The sequence below is a fragment of the Equus caballus genome, chromosome 2 (assembly GCF_041296265.1).
Source record: "Equus caballus isolate H_3958 breed thoroughbred chromosome 2, TB-T2T, whole genome shotgun sequence".
Classification (NCBI taxonomy): Eukaryota; Metazoa; Chordata; class Mammalia; order Perissodactyla; family Equidae; genus Equus; species Equus caballus.
The window spans coordinates 26,981,455-27,001,386 of NC_091685.1; the positions used below are offsets into that span (position 1 = coordinate 26,981,455).

Consider the following 19,932-nt stretch of genomic DNA (forward strand, 5'->3'; position numbering starts at 1 on the left):
GGATGGGAATGGGGGGGTTAGGGGAGGATAGGGAGGGAGGTCGCCTTGGTGTCCTCTCCAGCACCGAGAGATCAAAGCTAAAGCTGTGTCTGATGCCCCCGGGGCGCAGGGCCAGGCCCCAGCTCGAAGCCAGCGGCAGGAGCGACCGCGGGAGTCCAGGGAGCTGCGCCTGAGAGGCCTGAGGGGCAGCGGGGCCGAGAACGCGATCCCGGGAGGCTGGTTCCCGGAGGCCAGAGGCCTGGAGGAGGCTCCGGCGCGCGTCTCGGCTCGGATCCCTGGCTGGGGCGTGTCTCCCCGCTACTCGGCGCCCGGGGTACCGCGCTGGAGCCGCCCAACCGGTGGGGAGGAGGGAGCTGAGGCCCTAGGGAGCAGGACCGGCCATCCCTGCCCAGCGGAGGGGCGGGCGCAACTCCACTGGAGGGGGCCCGCGTCTGCGATCCCAGGCCTCAGGGTGGGGTATGGGGGCTGGCGAGGGGGGGCGGGGGCGGGGACACGCACACACAAACACACAGCCGACACACGGTCCGCAGCACATACGGACACACAAACACAGCTCCGGATACACACATTCAGATACGCGATCACACGTACACCTACACACACACACACACACACCCCCCAAAAGACATCACACTCCGAATCACACCCAGACAGCGCCATCACACCGACACAGACGCTCACACACGTACACACTCCACACACACGGCGGTCCCGGCCGGCCGGGAGGCCGCATAAAGTTGCGGAGTCGACCGAGGGAGTGTCCCGGGAGACCCCGGCGTCCGCGGCGCCGCCTGCGCTCAACGGGAGGGGCGCCGTCCGGCGGCCGAGAGCCAGGCCCTGCCCGCGCCCGGACGTCGCCGCGGGCCGCCCGCCACCGCCCGGGCGCCCCGCAGCCCCGGCGCCGCTCGGATCCGCCGCCCGCCAGCGCCGCGCCGAACTTGCGAAACAACAAACAGCCCGACATGTCGGAGTCGGCGGCCGCGGGCCCCCTCCGCCCTCCGAGCCTCAGGCCCGGCCCGACCTGGGAGGGGAGGGGGCGCCGCCGCGACAACTTGTCCGGGGCCCGCGCGCCACACACGCACACACGCGGGACACACACACAGACACACACACGCACATCCTGCACCGCCCCCTCGGGTGGCCCCGGGCCCGGGCACACACTCAGCCACGGCCCAGGCGCGCAACACACTCGCAACATTCCTGGACACGCAGCCAGCTCGCACGGACACACTCACATCCGCTCCAGACACGCTCCTACACACGCATTCCCGGCACACTTGGCATTCACTCGGACCCACGCAGCCCCCAGGGGCGCACACCACAAACCCCAGACACTCCCACATGTACACAGCGCGCACACAGCGCACGGACACACACGTTCCAGACTCGTTCCCACGCCTTCACACACGTACACGCAGCACACAAGCACACACACACCACACGCGTTCCCTGATCCACACGCGAGCAGAATCCACACAGCACTCCTGGCCACACGCATAATACAGACACACAACACATTCTCAGACACACAACAAACAGCACTCCCGACTATGGCATACAAAATGCAAACAATTGCAACACATTAGCGGATACAACTCTGACCACACAAGCAAACTCAGATGCACACACAACAGACACACAACCTACTTGGCCGCACAAACACTACACATTGGCAGACACACAAAGACACTCAGCGCCCATCCAAAGCCTCGATGCACACAACATTCACCCCAACATAGTTGTAGACACACAACACACACGGCACCTTTTCTTGCACACACAACTCATGGACACACAACATTCGCAGACACACAACACCCGGAGCACACGATCGCACATCCAACACTCAGACACACACAGGGAGCAGGCTCATAACGCCCGGTCACCCGACACTCACACTTTCTCCCGAGCTGCGCCACGGGCCCCGGGGGCTCCGCGGGGCGAGCTTGGTCCGACCGGCGCGCGCTTACCTGCCGGAGTCTCGGTCTCCGGCGCGCACAGCTGGAAGGTGAGCGCCAGGACCAGAGCCTGGGCGCGGGCCATGGTGCGCCGCCGCCTGCCCCGGGGCCCGGCGCGGGGGGCGCCGCCGCCGGAGCCCGAGCCGAGCCCGAGGCGAGCCAGAGCCGGAGCGAAGCGGCGCGGCGCGGAGCGGGACTGGCGCCGAGTCCAGAGCGGGAGCCCAAGCAAGCGGGGCGCTGACGTCAGGCCCGGCCGCGCGTTCCGCGGTCTCGCGGCGCCCCCTGCTGGCGGCCGCTGGCAGCCGCGCGCGCCGCCTCCGGGCCGGGTCTACCGCTGCTCGGGCGCGCCCCTCCCCCACCCCTGCACCCCTGCCTGGAGATCGGTGGCCGGGCCTGGACGCCCAGCCGCCTGCCCAGAGCAGCACCGACGTTTTCAAGCGAGCATGCTCACTGCCCAGGCCTAGCTCTCGAATAGTGCTCTCAGGAATACAGACCCAAAGATATGGGGGTACCAGGTACCCTCTGATGCTTGAATCCCCTCTACCTAGGCCCCTGCAAATGCACATTCAGCCATACCTCCAAAGACAGGGTGCTCATCCCCTCCCACGAGCGGGTGGTTGGGTTTTTGGAAACGCTAGCTTTTAGAGTTGTTCATACTATTCCTTTATTATCCTTTCAATGTCCATGGGGTCTGTCGTGATGTCTCCTCTTTCATTTCTAATATTGATAATTTGTGTCCTCTCTCTTCTTAGCCTGGCTAGAGGCTTACTGGTTTATTGATTTTTTCAAAGAACCAGCTTTTGGTTTGGTTGATTTTTTTTCTCAATTGATTTCCTGTTTCCAATTTCACTGATTTCTGCTCTAATATTTATTATTTATTTTCTTCTGCTTTCTTTGGGTTTAATTTGCTCTTCTTTTTCTAGTTTCCCAAGGGAAAAGCTCAGATGATTGGTTGTAGGTCTTTTTTCTTTTCTCATATAGCATTCAGTGCTATAAATTTCCCTCGAAGCACTGCTTTCACTGCATCCCACAAATTTTGATAAGTTATGTTTTCATTTTCATTTAGTTCAAAATATTTTTAATTTCTCTTGAAGTTTCTTCTTTGACCCATGTGTTATTTAAAAGTGTGTTATTTAATCTCCGAGTATTTGGGGATGTTCCCAGCTATCTTTCTGTTATCGATTTCTTGTTTAATTCCATTGTGATCTGACAGCAGACATTGTACAAGTCCCATTCTTTAAAATTTGTTAAAATGTGTTTTACGGCCAAGAGTGTGGTCTATCTCGGTGAATATTCCATGTGAGCTTGAGAAGAATGTGTGTTCTGTGGTGGTCTGATGAAGTCGTCTATAGATGTCCATTATATCCAGTTGGTTGATGGTGTTGTTGAGTTCAGCTGTGTCCTTACTGACTTTCTGCCTGCTGGATATGTGCATTTCTGAGAGAGGGCTGTTGAAGTTACCAACTATAGCAGTGGATTCATCTCTTTCTCCTTGCAACACTGGCTTTTCAAAAGTTCTTCCTTTTCATGCCATGAAGTCCACCTCCCTCGCTAACTCTCACTGGTCCTAGTCTACCCTCTGGCTATACAGATTAAGTATATCTGAGCTTCTACCCAGTACAAACCCTTGTGCAATGACCACAAACTAGTTGTCCGTTACTTTGTAAGACCAGGCACTTTCTATGTGTTTTACCCACATGGACTCATTTAATCCTCACCACTATTATTCCCATTACACAGTTGAGGAAATTGAGGTAAGAGGGAGGTGACTTTCCAAGATTGTGCATTAGTTTGTGGCAGCAGCAGGATTTGAATCAAGGCCACCTGGCGTAACATGAACAGGGGCTGAGACCTGCTTCTCATCTGGAGCAAATCAACAGATATTGGATACGGAGTCATTTATTCAACAATTACTGTAAGCCAAGGTGGAGAATTAGACAAATATTCCTACTCTCATGGAGCTTACATTCCAGTGGTAAGACAAGAACAACAAATTACTCAAAACAGCAAACTCTCTGGTATATGAGACAGTGCTATACCAGAGAAAGTGGGGTGGGGGAGAGAAACAGTGATACAGAAGGGGGTTATTGCGGTTTTAAACAGAACACCTACTACACGATGTGTTCATTATTTGTCTCCACCTCTAGAACTTGAGTTCCCTGAGGGCTAGGACTTTGTCTTGTATCCCAGTGCTTGGTGTCCGACGTGCAGTTAGTGCTCAATAAATACTGGATGGATAAACGAATGAATATTGACATGGTCCTTGCCTTCATGAAACTTACATTCTAGGGGAAGAGACCAACAGCAAACATGCAAATAAATCTATAGTTCTGTTCTGAGATGTGCAGTCTAAAGGAAATGGATGGAAATGTTGGAGTAAATAATGGGGGGAGGGGCGGGTCTACTTTAGTTAAAGTGATCTGAGAGGAATTCCCTAAGGAAGTGACCTGGTGACACCTGCAGTATTAGAAGAAGCCAGCAAATCAGTGGGGAAGAACATTGTAGCCAGAGGGGACAGCCCATGCAAAGGCTGGAGCTGGTGGGTTTGAGGACCAGCAAGGCCAGGGTGGCTGGAATGGAGTAAGTGCAGAGGGAAAGGGAGCCAGGTGTCCCAGGAGAGGCCATCAGGGCCTGCAGGTTATACAAGAAACTATAGGGCTTTGGCTTAAACCCTAAGAGCAGTGGGAAGCCATTGGAGCTTTAAGCAGAAGAGTAAAAAGTTCTGATCTCTCATTTTTTTTAAAGTCCCCCAAGCAGCTGAGTGGAGAACAGATTGTGGAAGCAGAGGGACCCAAGGGTACATGGGTCTAATTAGTGGGCAGTGATATTGGATAGAGCCCAGGGGTTCAAGGAATATGTAGGCCCTCCCTGTGCACTGCCTCCACTCTCGGCTGGCTCTGCACTGACGTTGGCACAACTGAGGTTGCTATGGGCCTGAAGGAGGGAGGACTGAGGGCTTTTGGGTTCTTGGGCTCCTCTCTTGTGAGCACTGATGAGCTCCAGGCTGAGCCAGGGAAGGAGGCAAAGAGATAGCAGACAAGAACCAGAGGCAGAAAATTAAACAGAGAAAGTCACAGGGAGAGAGAGACAGAAGCAAGAAATGGTGATGGGGAAGAAATGGAGACAGAGAAATGCTGGCTGGAGCAGAGAAGAGACAGAAAGGATGCCCCAGAAAAGGAAACTCAAGGAGAGAAACCTGGAGAACAGAAGAAGCAACCAAGGATGCCGCTGTTTGCAGCGGACTCGTGCAGAAGCCTCACGTCAGGAGTTTATCATTGATCCCATTTTTGGGGAGGGATGTGGAAACTGAGGCTCAGAGAACATACGGCACTTGTCCAAGGTCACACAGCTAATAAATAGTGGGCCCAGGACTCAAAGCTAGGCCTGACTGATTCCACACCCTTCACTCCTTGTACAAGGGAAGTCTATAGGGCAGAGACTGCGATGGAGGGAGAGAGAAAACACAAGCAACGGGTGGACACATGAAAAGGGAACATTCTGCTTCACTTGAAAAAGACCACAAACTTCCATAATCCTTAAGAGAAGAGGGAAGGGAGAAGGAAAGTCCTGGCCTGGAATGACCGACCCAAATCTACGGAAAAGGAGACGGCACCACAGACAGGGCCAGGCCATGAAGAAACTCAAATACCTTCAAGTCATGGAATATTTATGACACCTACCCTGTGCCAGGCCCCATATTGGGTGCTGGCATCATGGAGATGCACCAAACATGCCCCACTCCTGCCTGGAGGGAGAAGAGGACACATAAATAAATAAGAGACTGTGTCCTAAAGGCCAAAACACCAATCCAGAAAAAACATAAAGGCAGCAGGGGTTGAACCAGCCTAGGGGGTTGGGAAACAACATCAAAGAAATTATTTCTGAATCTGGAGTTTCCCAGGTAGGCAAGGCAAGGAAGAGCATTTCGAGCAGAAGGAGGAGGCCGCAGAAAGGCACAAGACATGGAAGTGCTGGGAAAGGTGGGTATCAGGTGCAATTGGATCATAGACGGCACACAGTCCAACAGCAGGAGATAAAGACAACGTGGGAGTCAGTGCAAAGCGTCTTGAATGCAAGGCCAGGACAACTGGACTTGAACCCCTCCATCACTGGTTCTCAAACTGTGCCCCTGGGGTAGCCAGGTATTCCTCAAGCCAAGCTGAGGGTTTCTGCCATTGAATTAAAACCATAGCCATCTTTTTCTAATTTGCAAGAAGGCAGGTTAATTACAATGAATAGAATTTTCTTTGTTTGAAGGTGTTTTTCCTCCATACCTTTTTCCAAAGACTTTAGTACATGTGTGAGAGAATGATAGAATTAGCATAGAATCGTAGTTTCACTTTGTTTTGTTTACAATTTTAAGTTTAATATATCAATAGTTCATGGAGTTCTACAAAGAACTGTAGCTTCTGGTTCTCCCTGAGTATTGGGGAGTCACAGAAGGACTTTAAGCAAGGGAAAGACAAAATGTGATCTTTCTATTAAAAAAAAAATTATTCCAGAGGCCTGAGAAAGAAGGAATTGGGAAAGGAGAGAGAGGGGAGAGGATCTCAGTTAGGAAGAAGGCCGTTGACATCATTCAAATAAGAGCCGATGGCCTGGACTGAAAGTGAGGGCTGTCGGGATGGACAGGTGGGCTAAATCCGGCCCCACGGAGGAAGACCTACTGATGATTCTCCAAGTTTGCTGGCAGGGCTGCCCAAGTAATTCAGAGGACCCAATTTGATAGAGAACATAATGTCAACAGCTCAGTGTCACCTAGGGAGTCTTCCAATAGAAGGAGACCTATGTGTCATCGTGAAAATAGAAGATAAGCAAGACTGGGTATTGTGTGTGTGTGTGCGTGTGTGTTTGTGTACACACAGTATGGGACCAAGTCTTTCCCCTATCATGGGACGTCAACTTTCTTTAATAATAAATCGAAGTACAAACACTTTTTGAGCTCATACTATGAGCCAGACCCTAGTCTGGATGTTTTACATGTGATGTTTTTCATTTAATCTTCATGATAACCTCCAATATCATTTATCAAATGCTTTCATGTGCCAAGCATTGTGCTAAGTGCTTCAAGTTGAAACAGATACTATTATTTCCTTCATTTTAAGGATGAGGAAATAGAGACACAGAGAGGCCAAGTGACTTGCCCAAAATCAAACGGCTGGAAAGTGGCAGAGCCAGGACTCAAAGCCAGTTTTGCTGGAATCCAGCTCCTGCACCCTCCATCACAGCACTTTGCTTTCTTCTCTTCCTCAGAGGAAAGGCTCTGAGCTGGCAGGCTTTGGGTCAATAAAATCCAGAGAAAGGAACTCTTCTTTATCCTTCAAAGCCCTGGCTCAGTGTTTCTCCAAGTCTGTTCCCTGGGCCACCTGCCTTGGAATATTCTTACGAGCTTGTAAGAAATGTAGATTCCTGGACCTCTCCCCAAGATTCTAATTCAGTAGGTCTGAGGTGTGACCTCAGTTGATTTTTATGTACATCGAAGATTTTGAGTCACAGGACTGGCTCCAACAGCACTTCCTCCAAGAACCTCTATCCAGCTACCATCCCGGAGCACCTCTGTCCTTCAGACTCCAGCAGCGTCCTCTGTCCTGTCTATCATTCAACTGGGGTTTTAGTTATGCTCATGTCTTCCCTCCACTGAAAATATGATCTAGCATCTTTCCCAGGCTACATCTTTTTACAAAGCACTTCCACTGTCTCACTCAATCCCTTTCTACACTGTGAGCGTTCTGAGAGGAGTTTCTCCTCCTTGTGACCCCTCCCTTCTATCTAAACACACTTAGCTTTTTACGATGTACTCTCTCACCCACGATAACGTTATTTTATTGTTTCATCCAATCCTCACAACCACCTTCAAGGTATATTCTCCCCATTGTACGGCTGAGAAGGCAGACTCGGAGTTTTAGCCACTTACCCAAGGTGGCTAAGCTAGGAAGCGGCAGGCCTAGGATTTGAACCTAAATCTTCTAACTCCAAGCCCAGTACTCTTACTTCCACGTCAGTTTACATCTACTGAACTCAGTGTAGCGAAGCAAGCTTGGCCCCCTAAAATGTTAGAGGGTAGCGGGGATTAAAGGAGATGAAGCCTGAAAGAGCCTGGCACAGTCAGCACTCAATAAATGGTGGGGAGGAGAAACTGAGGCCAGGGGAGGGTAAACGACTACCCCAAAATCAAACACCAAATCGCATACTGTAGACACAGCTCTAGGTCTGTCCCAGACGCTCCTTGTTGGGAGATCAACTTTGGCGGGCTCGGAATTCCGCCACTGCCTCAAGTCCCTTCACCGCCCAACCCTCGCTCCCGGTGCAGTTTCACCAGGCGCCACTGCGCGGGCAGCGGCGGAGGATGGCCCTTTAACAGGAGCAAGGGGCGTGGCCACGCGACGGGGCGGGGCGGGGCGGGGCGGGGCATAAGCGCGCGGTCGCGGGAAGATGACGCTTCCGGGACATCCAGCTCTGAATTGACTGGAGGGAGCATGTGGGTCTGCCGCGCGCTGTGCGGGGCTCGAACCCCTACCCAGCTGCGGCGGACGCTGCTGCCTGCTTGGGACCGCCGCCGGCCTGCTGCCGCCTCCTACTCCGCCTCTGCCGAGCCCTCCCGGGTCCGGGCGCTGGTCTATGAGCATCACGGGGACCCGGCCAAGGTCGTCGAGTAAGAGATGGCGCCGAGACGGGGCCAGGGGACTGGGGTTCCTGGAGGGTTTTAGGACGGGCTGTGGAGAAGGGGAAGTGAGAACGGAGGGACAGGGTCTGGGGAAGAAGGCAGAGAATAATAGGACCGAAACTGAAACCCAGGGCACGTTTGCAGCTCAGAAAGTCTGAGCTTCGAAGAAGTTGGAGACCGAGAGGCACGATTATAACGGTAATAGTAGCTGACGTTTATTGATCGAGTACTGTGTTGATCGAGTACTGTGTGTCAAGCAATCTCTGTGTAAATGGATGCTCTCATTTAAGCGCCACAACGACTTTCTGGGGTGGGGACTTGATTTAGCCCCGTTTTGCAGATGAGAAAACTGAGGCACAAGAGAGGTAAAATTACTTGCCCAGAGTCACACAGCCAGTAAGTGGCAGAGTCGGAATTTGAACTCAGGTCTGACTGATCTGCCCGAGTTCCTACCCTCTATTATTTTTTGAAGGGGAATTTCAGAATACTTTTACATCCACTTGGATCTTCACTTCTCAGTAAAGTAGGCCAGAGATCATTGTTTTCATTTTACAGAAGGTGAGGGACTTGTCCGAAATGATACAGCTAATAAAGATTGGAACAGGGACGGGAATCCATGGCTCCTGACTCCTATCTTATGTGATTTCCTCCCCACGATGCTGTATATGTGCTTTTAATAAGTTAGAAAGAGCCTGTTTTGGAGCCATACAGACCTAAGATCAAATCAGGCTCAGCCTCCTAGTAGCTATTTGATCTTGGACAAGTCACTCAGCCCCTCCTAAAATTCAGTTGTATCTTAATCCATGATTTTTGCATGTGGCTGATAAAAACAGTATGTGAATTGTCAACCATTATAAATTTGCACATAAGTGACTACAGCTATTCAAAAGGGCTCGGGGGTCATTTAGTGGAGCCAAGGTGAAAGCACTGGTCTGGAAATCAGAAGACTTGAGGTCAAATCCTTGCCCTCCATGTCCTAGCTGTGTGTTTGGCAAGTTACCGAGGTTCTCTGAGCCTTGGTTTCATCGTCTTTGAAAATGGAGACAATACTCTCATAGCTCATAGTACTAATCATCTGAGATCAGTCTAATACTCTCCACCAAAAAGCACCGCTTACTCTCCTGCGCTCCCTTATTTACAACTCTTTGATCCCCAGCAAATGGTTTGATTGTTTTCCAAAGGATAGGTAAACGGAATTATTTTCATGATTAAAATACAGGCTGGAGTGCTTGCTTTGGCAGCAGGTATACTAAAATTGGAAAGAGACAGAGAAGATTAGCATGGTCCCTGCACAAGGATGACATGCAAATTTGTGAAGCGTTCCATGTTTTTACTTTAAAAAAAAGATACAAGCTAGATGTCTTGGCAGCCCGAGGGGATACGCCTCAGATAAATTCAAGGTCATGCACTCAGCAGAGCCACATCCACCATTAGAGCAACTGGAAAGAATATTGAGAAGACACACCAGGCAGTAAACCCTAAAGTGTATGTTGATGATAGGTAATAAATCACCGTGTTGGGAAGACGTCTCCTTGAGGACTGTGCTGTAATGAGCTGGTAAAGCTCTGGGGAACACTCCTTTTCTAGGAATGCCCCCCTAAACGGGAATAATGTAGTGCCTCTCTCACAGGCTTGTAATTTATGTGTCTGGTGCAGGACCTGCCACGAAACAGGTGCCCCAGAAATGTTATTAAATCTGTATCTGGGGGCTGGCCCTGTGGCGTAGTGGTTAAGTTCAGCACACCCTGCTTCAGCGGCCCAGATTTGCAGGTTTGGATCCCAGGCGCAGACCTATACCACTCATCAGCCATGCTGTGGTGGCAACCAACATATAAAGTGGAAGAAGATTGGCACAGATGTTAGCTCAGGGCTAATCTTCCTCAGCAAGAAAAAAAAAAAGTCATGTCAATAAGAAGTGCACCTTTTATTGAGTTCTATGATGATGAGGAAGGCATCTCTGATGTTCAGGGACCCTGAGGAAGGCCTGGGAAGGTTAGGTAGCTGAGTGCAGTTGCCTCCTGATTGATCCTCTCGTCTTGGAGAGCCAGGGAGGCTGGAACATACTGGTTGCAGATGCCACATAGGCAAAAAGACAGCTCTGCTGTCTCCTTAAGTGGAACTTCAGTAATGTCCCAGAAGTTCAAAACGTGATGCTTCCATGAAGCATTGTATTCAGTGTTGGCTTCGCATCTCGGTCACCTGTGACACTTTTGGAAACTGCATATTGCCAGGCACCACCCCTGAGGTACTTGGTAGGTCTAGGATGGCCCTGAAATCTGTGTTTTTTAAAGCTGATTGACTCTGATGCCCAGGCCAGGGGTGAGAACCATTGCCCTGTGGATATGATTGTCAGGCAGACAGTAATTCTCCCTCTGCCCCGGAAGCAACTTTCCCTTCTGACCTAGATTCAGGCGCCTTGACTTGTTCAAGGATGGACTGAGGCCAGAGGCTGGGGTTCTCTTCTTTGTAGTCATGTCTTAGCTGGTTTAGAGTAACCACACTGTCACGGAAAGAATCAAGTGTCCTTTCAACAGCCTGGTGACTGGATATGTGGGTCAGGATACACCTGGTAGGGTCATGGAACTATGCAGAGTCCAAGCAAAGGTTTCTCAGGCTGCAGAGTCCAAGCAAAGATTTCTCAGACTGGCGTGATTTGCAATGCTTGCACTGTGGGCGGATGCTCTGGGAGCAGCAGGGAGGGAACGAGGACTGGTCTGCTCTGGTCTAAGGGGCTGCAGAACTCCTCAAAATGAGGCCTCCAGGGATCTCCTGTTCTCACATCAACATCCTGAACGGCGCTGTCTTCATTCCTGTTGACTCCCAACCCTTCTAGCTGTTCTCTACTAAGCCTTTTTCCCTGGGCTCTTAGAATTTCTTTTCCCCCCAAAATGGATTCCCCTAAATAAACATTTGGGCCTGTTTTATTTAAAGCGTTGAAGTGCTAATCTAAGAGAAGTAAGAATGTGCAGGAGAAAGTGACAAACATGGCAGAATTACAGACATTCTAGAAATTTCAGAAGTCCCCACAGCCATAGTCCCTTGTGCAATGTTCCGGAATCTCTATCGTATAGTTCTCGGAAACTCCAGCTTCCTCTTTCCCTTTGTTCCTGAAAGTCCTCTTTCAGAACTTTGCAGCCTCTGGGTCTTATGGTAAAACAGCTCTCATTTATTGTATACATACCATGTGGCAGACACTGGGCTAAGTTCTCCACATATATTATGGAATTTAAAAATCATAGTAACCCAGTTTGATCATTATTATCCCCATTTTTCAGAGAAGGGAACTGAGGCTCAAGAAGCTTGAAAGTTCCTTGCCCAAGATTATACAACTAGGATGTCCCTTTATTAAAAGTCCTTGATATAGACATAGACCTGAAGAAACAATGACAGTCATCTCACATGTTTCTTTGAGGATGAGATGGAGTATAACATTGGGAATAAGATAGGTCAGAAGAGATGAAGGGGAAATTATAGGTCATTCAGGTGCCTCAAACCTCTCTTCTTCCTAAGAGGGCAGCCGCACCCTGGGGATGGTGGTAGGAGTCCTGTCCTCTGTCTCCTCCTCTTGTCAGGATCCTGAAGGTTTCATAGAACAGCATCCTGGTCAGCACGGCTTTCTCACTTGTCTGCTGTAGCACAAAATGAAACAAAGCTGGGGCACCCTTGGACACACACACGTTCTCCTAGCCAGGTGGAACTGGGGGGAGCAGATGGTAGGGACCCAGACTAGGCAGGCAGTGGGTTCTCTGTTAACTCTCAGGGGATTTCTTTTTTACAGTTGATGTCAGTGTTTAAAACTGAAACTCTATGCAGGTGACTTTGTTTTTAAACCAGAGTTATAGTACTTGGAAAAAAATTTAACCTTCTGCTTTGGCACTGTGTTGAGAATGGGGATTTTATTTGTTTGTCTGTCTGTCTCCTGGAGTTCTTTATTGTGGTCATGAATGAAGGAGGTGGGAACAGAACTCACTGATGTGGTAAGTTAGGCAGCATTTATTCTTTTAGGTCCTACTAAGTGCTAGGCACTGACGATGCAGAAGCGAATGGAGTCTTTGCCTTCAGGGACCTCATACTCTAGTCCAGGAGACAGGCGACCATAGTCCAGTGGGGTAAGTGCTGTGATCGGATATGTTTAGAGTACTACGGACACGCAGGAGAGGGGACCTAACCCCCTCAGCCTGCTCATAGAATGCTTTCTCTGAAGACACCAGGTCTAAGTTGAGTTCCCAGAAGATCAGGTGGGCAGCATATGAGGAGAGAAAGTGTAGGAATGGTCCAAGCAGAAGAACCTGCATGTGCAAAAGTCCAGAGGGAGGGGCCGGCCCGGTGGCACAGCGGTTAAGTTTGCACGTTCCGCTTCTCGGCAGCCTGGGGTTTGCTGGTTCGGATCCCGGGTGTGGACATGGCAGCGCTTGGCAAAAGCCATGCTGTGGTAGGTGTCCCATGTATGAAGTAGAGGAAGATGGGCATGGATGTTAGCTCAGGGCTGGTCTTCCTCAGCAAAAAGAGGAGGATTGGCAGTGGTTAGCTCAGGGCTAATCTTCCTCAAAAAAAAAAAAGTCCAGAGGGAAGTGAAAACGTGGTGTGTCTATTAACGAGTATTTATTGAGTGTCTCCAGTGCACTCAGTATGCATTCCTGTGAGGCAGGTATCTGCTGAACCAGGCTCAGATGGGACTAGCCTGAAGTCACAGGATTCCACACCCTGTACCACTTGTACATTACTTTCCCTCTGGGCCTCACGCTGTGGGGTATAGAGCCAGGCCTTCCACCCTCGTTTTCTCATTCTTGCCTCTGAGGGTGAAACTTGGCAGGCACGTCCCCAGGGACTTGCACAATTGACAGGGGATTTCCCTGTGTCCAGAGTGGGAGGAATGCTGCCACCCAGTGCAACGCCAAGTTATCATGATTGTCTGGCCCTCTCCTAGCAGCTCTGCAGCTCTCTGGGATGCTTCCAAGCCTTCCCTACCCTGAATCGGGTATGAGGGATCCTTGTTTTAGAGGAGAAAAAGCAAAGATGACACGAGGTTTGTCTGTGGCTCAGGTCATTGGGGATCACCCTCAAGAACACCGGCCTGGGTTCTAGTATCAGCTCTGCCACTCATTAGAATGAGGAAATCACCCCACGCTCTGTTCTTTTCAGTTCTTTGATAAAATAAACGGGTTGACCAAAGTCAGTAAACTCGGGCACGCGGGCTGTGTCTACCCCCACCTGTCTTCTGTGCCACTGATGAACCTTCACAGCTCCCTTTTCACCCCAAAACCTGCACACCTCTTTACCCTATGCTCCTCAAGCAACACTCTTTCCTGCCAAGATAAGATGAGGCCTCCACATCCTTCTCAATATAATATTGCAGCCCCAGAAGTGTTTATGAGACATGAATCTTCTTTGATCCAACACTTGTCCAGCTCTGACAACTCTGAAACTGAAGCAGGCATTGGACTGCTTGCCCAACAGTGGTTGCTCCAGCAACCCAGGGAGCAACGGTGTGGCTAGAAATCTGGGGTCTTGGGCACAAGATTTCACCAAGGGCCCCCTTTGCCCTTGGTTAGTTACACAATCAGCAGCCCACCAGGCAGGGACTGCAGGGTCATCTTTGTACCTGTCAAAGGGACAAAAGCAGCTGCAGACAGGGCCCTGCGCCCTGCTGTGGCCCAGTCTTGTTCTCTGGAGCGACAAGAGAGTTAGGCCTCAGCAAACTAAGCAACAGAGACTCTGCAACTCCGTTCAAGTAAGTTTCCTGATGTCAGCAGATGTAGAATGCTATGGGACTTACGAGCTTTCTGGTAATCTTAATTGACAAGAAGTAGGGGATAGAGAATGTAGGGAAAGGGTTTCTTTGCCAACCCTGGGAGAAACTTCCAGAAGTTGCCCTAAGTCTCTGATTCGCTTCCATTCAAAATGCTTGTGCTAAAGAGGAAAAAGTCCTGAGTGGTGGGACAGCAAGATTACTTTGAGACGGGGAAGCCAGAAGAGGCGCAGCAAGTGGGTGTGCCTGGCACACCAAGAGGCATTGGAATGTATGAGCTTTGCTCAGGGAAAGGAGCTCTCCCTGAGAGCCCAGAACTCCTTTAGAACCCCGCCAACTGAGGCCGCCAACATCCCCTGCTGGGGGGCGAGCTGTTACAAGCTGTGAGCTGAAGAACTTCATTCCTCCACAATTTCCCGGTTGTGCCCTGCTGATTAATTATTAAATCTCAGAACAATGTACCCAGCATGCGAGGCATTTCACTAAATCACACAAGGCGGCTTGTTTGTGACCATGGGGATTGCAGACAGCCTGGGGAGAGGCACATAAGACGTTAGTTACCTTCACCCAGTGCCCTATTCTTGGCACCCAGGACACACATTCTTGGCTCTGTAATGAGCAGAGGAGAAAGTCTCTGTGGCCTGTGACAGTCTCCCTGCGCATTCTTCCTGCTCAAAATGATATTGACCAGTTTGAGGTGATTGAGTGGAAGAGGCAAGATAAGTACAATGGCTGCTAATTAAATGCAGAAGGCAGGAAAGATATCTTAGCAGAGCTGGCTAGTGCCCGCCTTACACAGCAAGTAGAACTGAGCCAGTCCCCAGAGTACTGGCCTCTTTTTCCCTCCTCTCAAAAGGCTCTTTCTTCTGCCTGCTTTTGTCTCCCTTGTAGTTCATGTGGCATCACAGGTGTACAGCCTCAGCCTCAAAGGAGCCATTGTGACCTTATCCAGTCTGGGATCTGTCGAGTGAGGACAGTGGCATCCCTCTGAGTTGCGTGGCGCCGTTACACTCACAGGGGAAGGCCCTGAACAGTCTCAGGAAGGCGACTTGAGATCTCGCCAGGCTGTGTTTGGGTGCCTCGTTTGCAGTCCATAACACAACCACCAGTTCCTCTGGTGAGTTTAGAGAAAACAAGGAAGAAATTGCTCTCATTACACCAGAGTCCAACTCCTGGAATTCAGACTCACCCTGCTTTCCTTCCTGTCTTGGCAGAATGGTATCCTTGAGGACACTGTTAGAACTGTCTGCAGGATCAGCAGTGTCTGTGGTATTGATGGCATTCCATGGGGCAGGCTGGGGCTGGTCTCCCTGGTGAGACGCAGCTGGACCAACACACCTCCCCCGGGGCGAGCAGCGTGTGTCAGGCCTGCCTGCTGCCCTCACCCACCTGCGTTTGCAGCTTCAGCTTTCCATCTCGTAGACCCTGGTCCCTGTCCCACTCTCCTTCCCTCCCACTTCTGTGAATTTCAACAGGCCGGAGCAGCTAGCCTCCCAGAAGACCAAGAGGAGAAGTGGGAGCCAGTGGTAGCCCAGTGCAGCGCCTCTCAAACTGCTGTCTGGGGGCAGGCAGTTATCCGGTGTGCTGTCAAAATAGTGTTCCCAGCTGAGTGAACTCCGGAAGCTCTGGATTACACAAAGCCACATGGGTTTCTTTACTGGAGGACTGCTCGGAGCTTTTATGATTCTCATGTGCAGTCTGAATCTTATAAAGGGGGTTTAGTAGGCAGTGTTTCCCAAACGAATTGGACCCTAGGGAATACCTAATAATCTCTCTTAGGACGAGAATTCCACAAACATGGTGTAGGGGATGCTGGCTTAGCGTTCAGCAGTCTGAGCTTTGGAGTCAAGCTTAAGACTAAGCCTTGCTGCTTACTAACTTGGGCAAGTTACTTAACTTCTCTGAGCTTCAGCTTCCCATCTGGTAATTGAGGTGGTAACACCTTCCAGATAGGTGTTTTGAGGACCAAACAGCATCGTGTATATAAAATGTTAAGCACGACGCCTGGAACTTAGTCAACTGTCAGCGTTAGTTGTCATTTAATTATCCAGCCCCATCACCCAGAATAAGTTTATCTGCTACCTAGACTCCCACCTGTATACAGACTCACAGCTCTGTGTGTCCAGCCCGGAGTGCTCTCTGCTCCATACCGTTCCGCAGGTCTCCTCCTTCAAGCTTCAAACAGAACACCTTCCTCCCCACTCCAAACCGCTCTTCCTTCTTCCCTATGTCAACAGCTTGCCCAAGCGAGAAGCCTGGGAGCCATCAAAGACTTCCCACTCTCCTGCCATGACGTTGGTCACCAAGTGACATCAATGCCTCTTCTTATTTGAGAGACTCCAGGTTATCGAACCCTCTCCATTCCCACGGCTCCAGTCCAGACTGCACCTGTTGCCTGGCCTACCGTAGGGTCAGATTCTTTGTCATTCTCTCTGGCAGGAAAGCCTTCCTTCCTCTCTTGGTTCACCCAGTAAACTCCTGTTTATCCTTCAAGCCCCTGCTAAGGTATCACTTCTTCCAAAGCCCCTTTGCTAGCTCTTTGTTTTCTTCCTCCGGCCGGTTAGACACTCAGTTGGCGTTGGCACACAAGCCTGCCTCTGTGACAGCACTTCTCCCAGCGTTGCCATGTGTGAGTGCCCACACCATCAAGCTCCCAGCCAGGGGATTTTAGTTTTTCATCCTTAAACCCCTTGGCACAGTACCTGGCACATAGTAGGACTATCAATAAATATTTATTGAGTTAATTTTACTAGAATTTTCCCAAAAGTTGCTATCTTCCTTTCAGTGATTCTTTTCAGAGGTATGGCCGGTCACTTGTTTCAAAGGTTTCCTGGGATATTCCTACAACTGATAACAGCTGCTATTTCTTCAGCATCTCCCGTGTATCAGATACTCTAGCAAATGCTTTCTGTACATTAACTCATTTAATCCTGTGAGCTGGGTTCTAGTGTTCTCCCCATCTCACAGATGAGCATTTTGAGGTTTATCTAGCTGGAAAATGACCAAGGCCAGATTCAAACTCAGGACTGCCTATTCCATATGCCTAAATCCATATTCTCCTCTTCATCTACGCACTGAAATCTACTTGTATTCTCATCTTGACTGGTCATCTAGGTTTTTAAGAAGAGCAATTTTATTGCAAATCTGATCTGCACTTTCCTGTGAGGAAAAGAGCCATAGGTTTTTGTGCAGACCAAACTCTCTTAAGGATAATCTCCATTTTATTTGCACCCATCCTTCAAGGTTCTTTTCCTAAACAGCCCAGAACAGGAAGAGCAAGTACAAGCCTCAGTAGCTGAGTCCCTGTGGTTCGTGTCTCTTCCCTGACTCCCTAAATCGCTGGCACTTTTATTCTACATTTTCTCAGTAGAAAGAAAAGTTGGGTCATTTCTTGAGGAAGCATTCATGAGCACTGTTTTGGTCCCTGGCACTGTGCTAAACACTGAGTTAAGACTAAAAGTTCTCTGCCCTCTCTGAGCTCACAGTCTAACAGGGAGACAACACACACGCACACACCCCTTCTGACTATAAAACTAGGAGGTAAGTAAAAAGAGCACTGAACTGAGTCTGAAAGACCTGGATTCAAATCCAGATTAGTGTCTCCAACTCCGAAATCCAAAACCTCTGAACACTGACAGTTGTTTTTGTTTGTTTGTTTTTCCATAGCTCGTTTGGAGGCAAAACCTGATCTAATATGAAGTTTTTATATGGTCATCATTCATCCCACTTAGTGTGAATACTCGTAGGTTTTTGCTGCAGAAACAGTGTGTCTGATCCCGGAGTGCTGCCCCTGCCCCATGGGGTGTAGATGATACAGGTTCAGGACTCCAGAGTACATCTTGCCCCGAGAGTTGTGGAAAAGGAATGTGAACTTACGCCTTGTTATGATCAGTTGAAAAAAATGTATGAAGAGACTTCGTAAACTAAAAAGCAATAAACTCGTGTAAGATGGTCTTAAATGGCACAGTCACCCCTTCTCTGTAATGGGAGCACTGAGGATGGAGCAAGTGATTTTTTTCAGGGCCAAGAAGAGAGTCAAAAGATGTCTTAGGGGAAGTAAAATTTGACCTGAGTCTTAAAGGGTGAATTGAATTTCTCACTTCGTGGAGAAGCTGTGGAAAAGAAACTCCAGGCTAAGAGAAGAACATGTAGAAAATATGCAGAAAAAAATGTCTTTAAGTAGCTTGAGTGCACGGATTTTGTCAGCTTACAGGAAAATTCTGATTATCTGTCAAAATGCAAGAGAGAAGCGGGTACGGATAATACAAAGGGGAGCTAGTCCACAATCCATTTGCTCTGGGCAGGATTTTTCTTTGGAATGCAGACTTACACATGTGTTCACAGAGAAACATCGCTGTCCAGCTGATGCCTCCCTGCTTAGCCTGCTGGGGAGGCTGGGGAGCTGCTGACCCCGCTCTTTCTCCCCAGGCAGGCTCAGCAAGGATCAGGCCCACACACCACTCCAGGCTGGTGCTCATCCTGCTGCCCTCGGCTTGGTGTGGGGTCGGCCCCTCACCGGCTGGCTTCTCTAGCATCAGACTGCCAGGTTTAAATCAGATCCGCCACTTACTACTTCTGGGGGCCTTGAGCAAATTATTTACCTCTTTTGAACCTTTGTTCCTCAGTTATAAAATCAGAATAATAGTTAGTAGAGAGCTGGCGTGGAAAGCACTTAGTAGAGTGGCTGACTGGTAAGCACTCAAAGAATAATTATTATTATTCTTATAAGGACTCTCTCTCCTCCAGCTGTGTATAAATATATGCATTCCTTAATAGTGATCTTAAAAAAAGCCCTTTCCTTATTCTGTCTGCCCTGGTCACCATCTCCTTGCTAGTTAACCATTTCCTGTAGAGTGTTTCTGTTTGGGTTATTTGCAGCTGTTTCTCAGTCATGGTGAGGTGTGGCCTCCCTTACTTTGATCATGATCTAGCACAGGGACTCCCAGATTGGGCTTCCTAGATCCCCAGGGGTCCTTGTAGGCAGTCAGAGGATTCTCAAACTGATTTCAGGAGGCCGGTGTAGAGCAAGGTAGATAAGAGCGCTGACTTGGAAAGTAGGTAAGCCCCGCCACGGACCAGTGCTCCTGCCCTGTGTAAGTGTCCTAATCTCCAGGCACCTCCACTTCCTACTTAATGGAATAGGAATATTAATACTTTCCTCACAGGAGTGTTACATCTTAAATCAGCTCATGTATTTAAAGCCCTTAGCACAGAACCTGGTATATAATAAACACCTCATAAATGCCTGCCACCATTTTTTTTTTTTTTTAATTTTTAAAATAACTTAAAAGTTTTATTCCCAGAGCCCAGTTCTTATTTCAAGCATTCCATTTCACATAACATTTTTCACTCAACTGCTAGGATGCTTTTTGTTTGGAGAAATGTCTAATTATAATATGAAGTTAAATGATTAATGCTTTGGTTCAGACTCATGTAAATCCATTTCTAATGTGATATATGAAATCTTAAGGATTTACACTGGGTACATTTTAGTATAAAGCTATAGTGACTAGGAGAGTACATAGTAGATATTCAAATATTTGTTAAATTTGCTGTGAATA

General features: G+C 49.3%; 2 protein-coding genes and 1 non-coding gene across 15 annotated transcripts in view; 2 read left to right on the top strand and 1 right to left on the bottom strand.

The window, feature by feature from the left end:
- PTPRU (protein tyrosine phosphatase receptor type U) overlaps positions 1-2,236 on the bottom strand; it is a 79,339-nt gene extending 77,103 nt beyond the window's left edge. For 7 of the 12 annotated variants that reach the window (XM_070250158.1, XM_023634822.2, XM_070250155.1 and 4 more), the window contains exon 1: positions 1,971-2,203. In XM_070250158.1, the coding sequence (XP_070106259.1) occupies positions 1,971-2,043 (73 nt within the window). In that variant the 5' untranslated portion in view covers positions 2,044-2,203. Of the gene's footprint in view, positions 1-1,970 lie in introns of all 12 variants that reach the window. The other 5 variants (XM_070250161.1, XM_070250128.1, XM_070250167.1 and 2 more) reach the window with 4 other exon arrangements.
- Positions 2,237-8,350: 6,114 nt separating this feature from the next.
- MECR (mitochondrial trans-2-enoyl-CoA reductase) overlaps positions 8,351-19,932 on the top strand; it is a 29,913-nt gene continuing 18,331 nt past the window's right edge. The window contains exon 1 of one of the 2 annotated variants that reach the window (XM_001503934.6): positions 8,351-8,610. In XM_001503934.6, coding sequence (XP_001503984.3) covers positions 8,435-8,610 — 176 coding nt within the window. In that variant the 5' untranslated portion in view covers positions 8,351-8,434. Of the gene's footprint in view, positions 8,821-19,932 lie in introns of both variants that reach the window. The other variant, XM_070260609.1, reaches the window with a different exon arrangement.
- On the top strand, positions 9,852-9,954 carry LOC111772625 (U6 spliceosomal RNA). Its single transcript, XR_002806629.1, has one exon. It is a non-coding gene; the product is annotated as a U6 spliceosomal RNA (small nuclear RNA).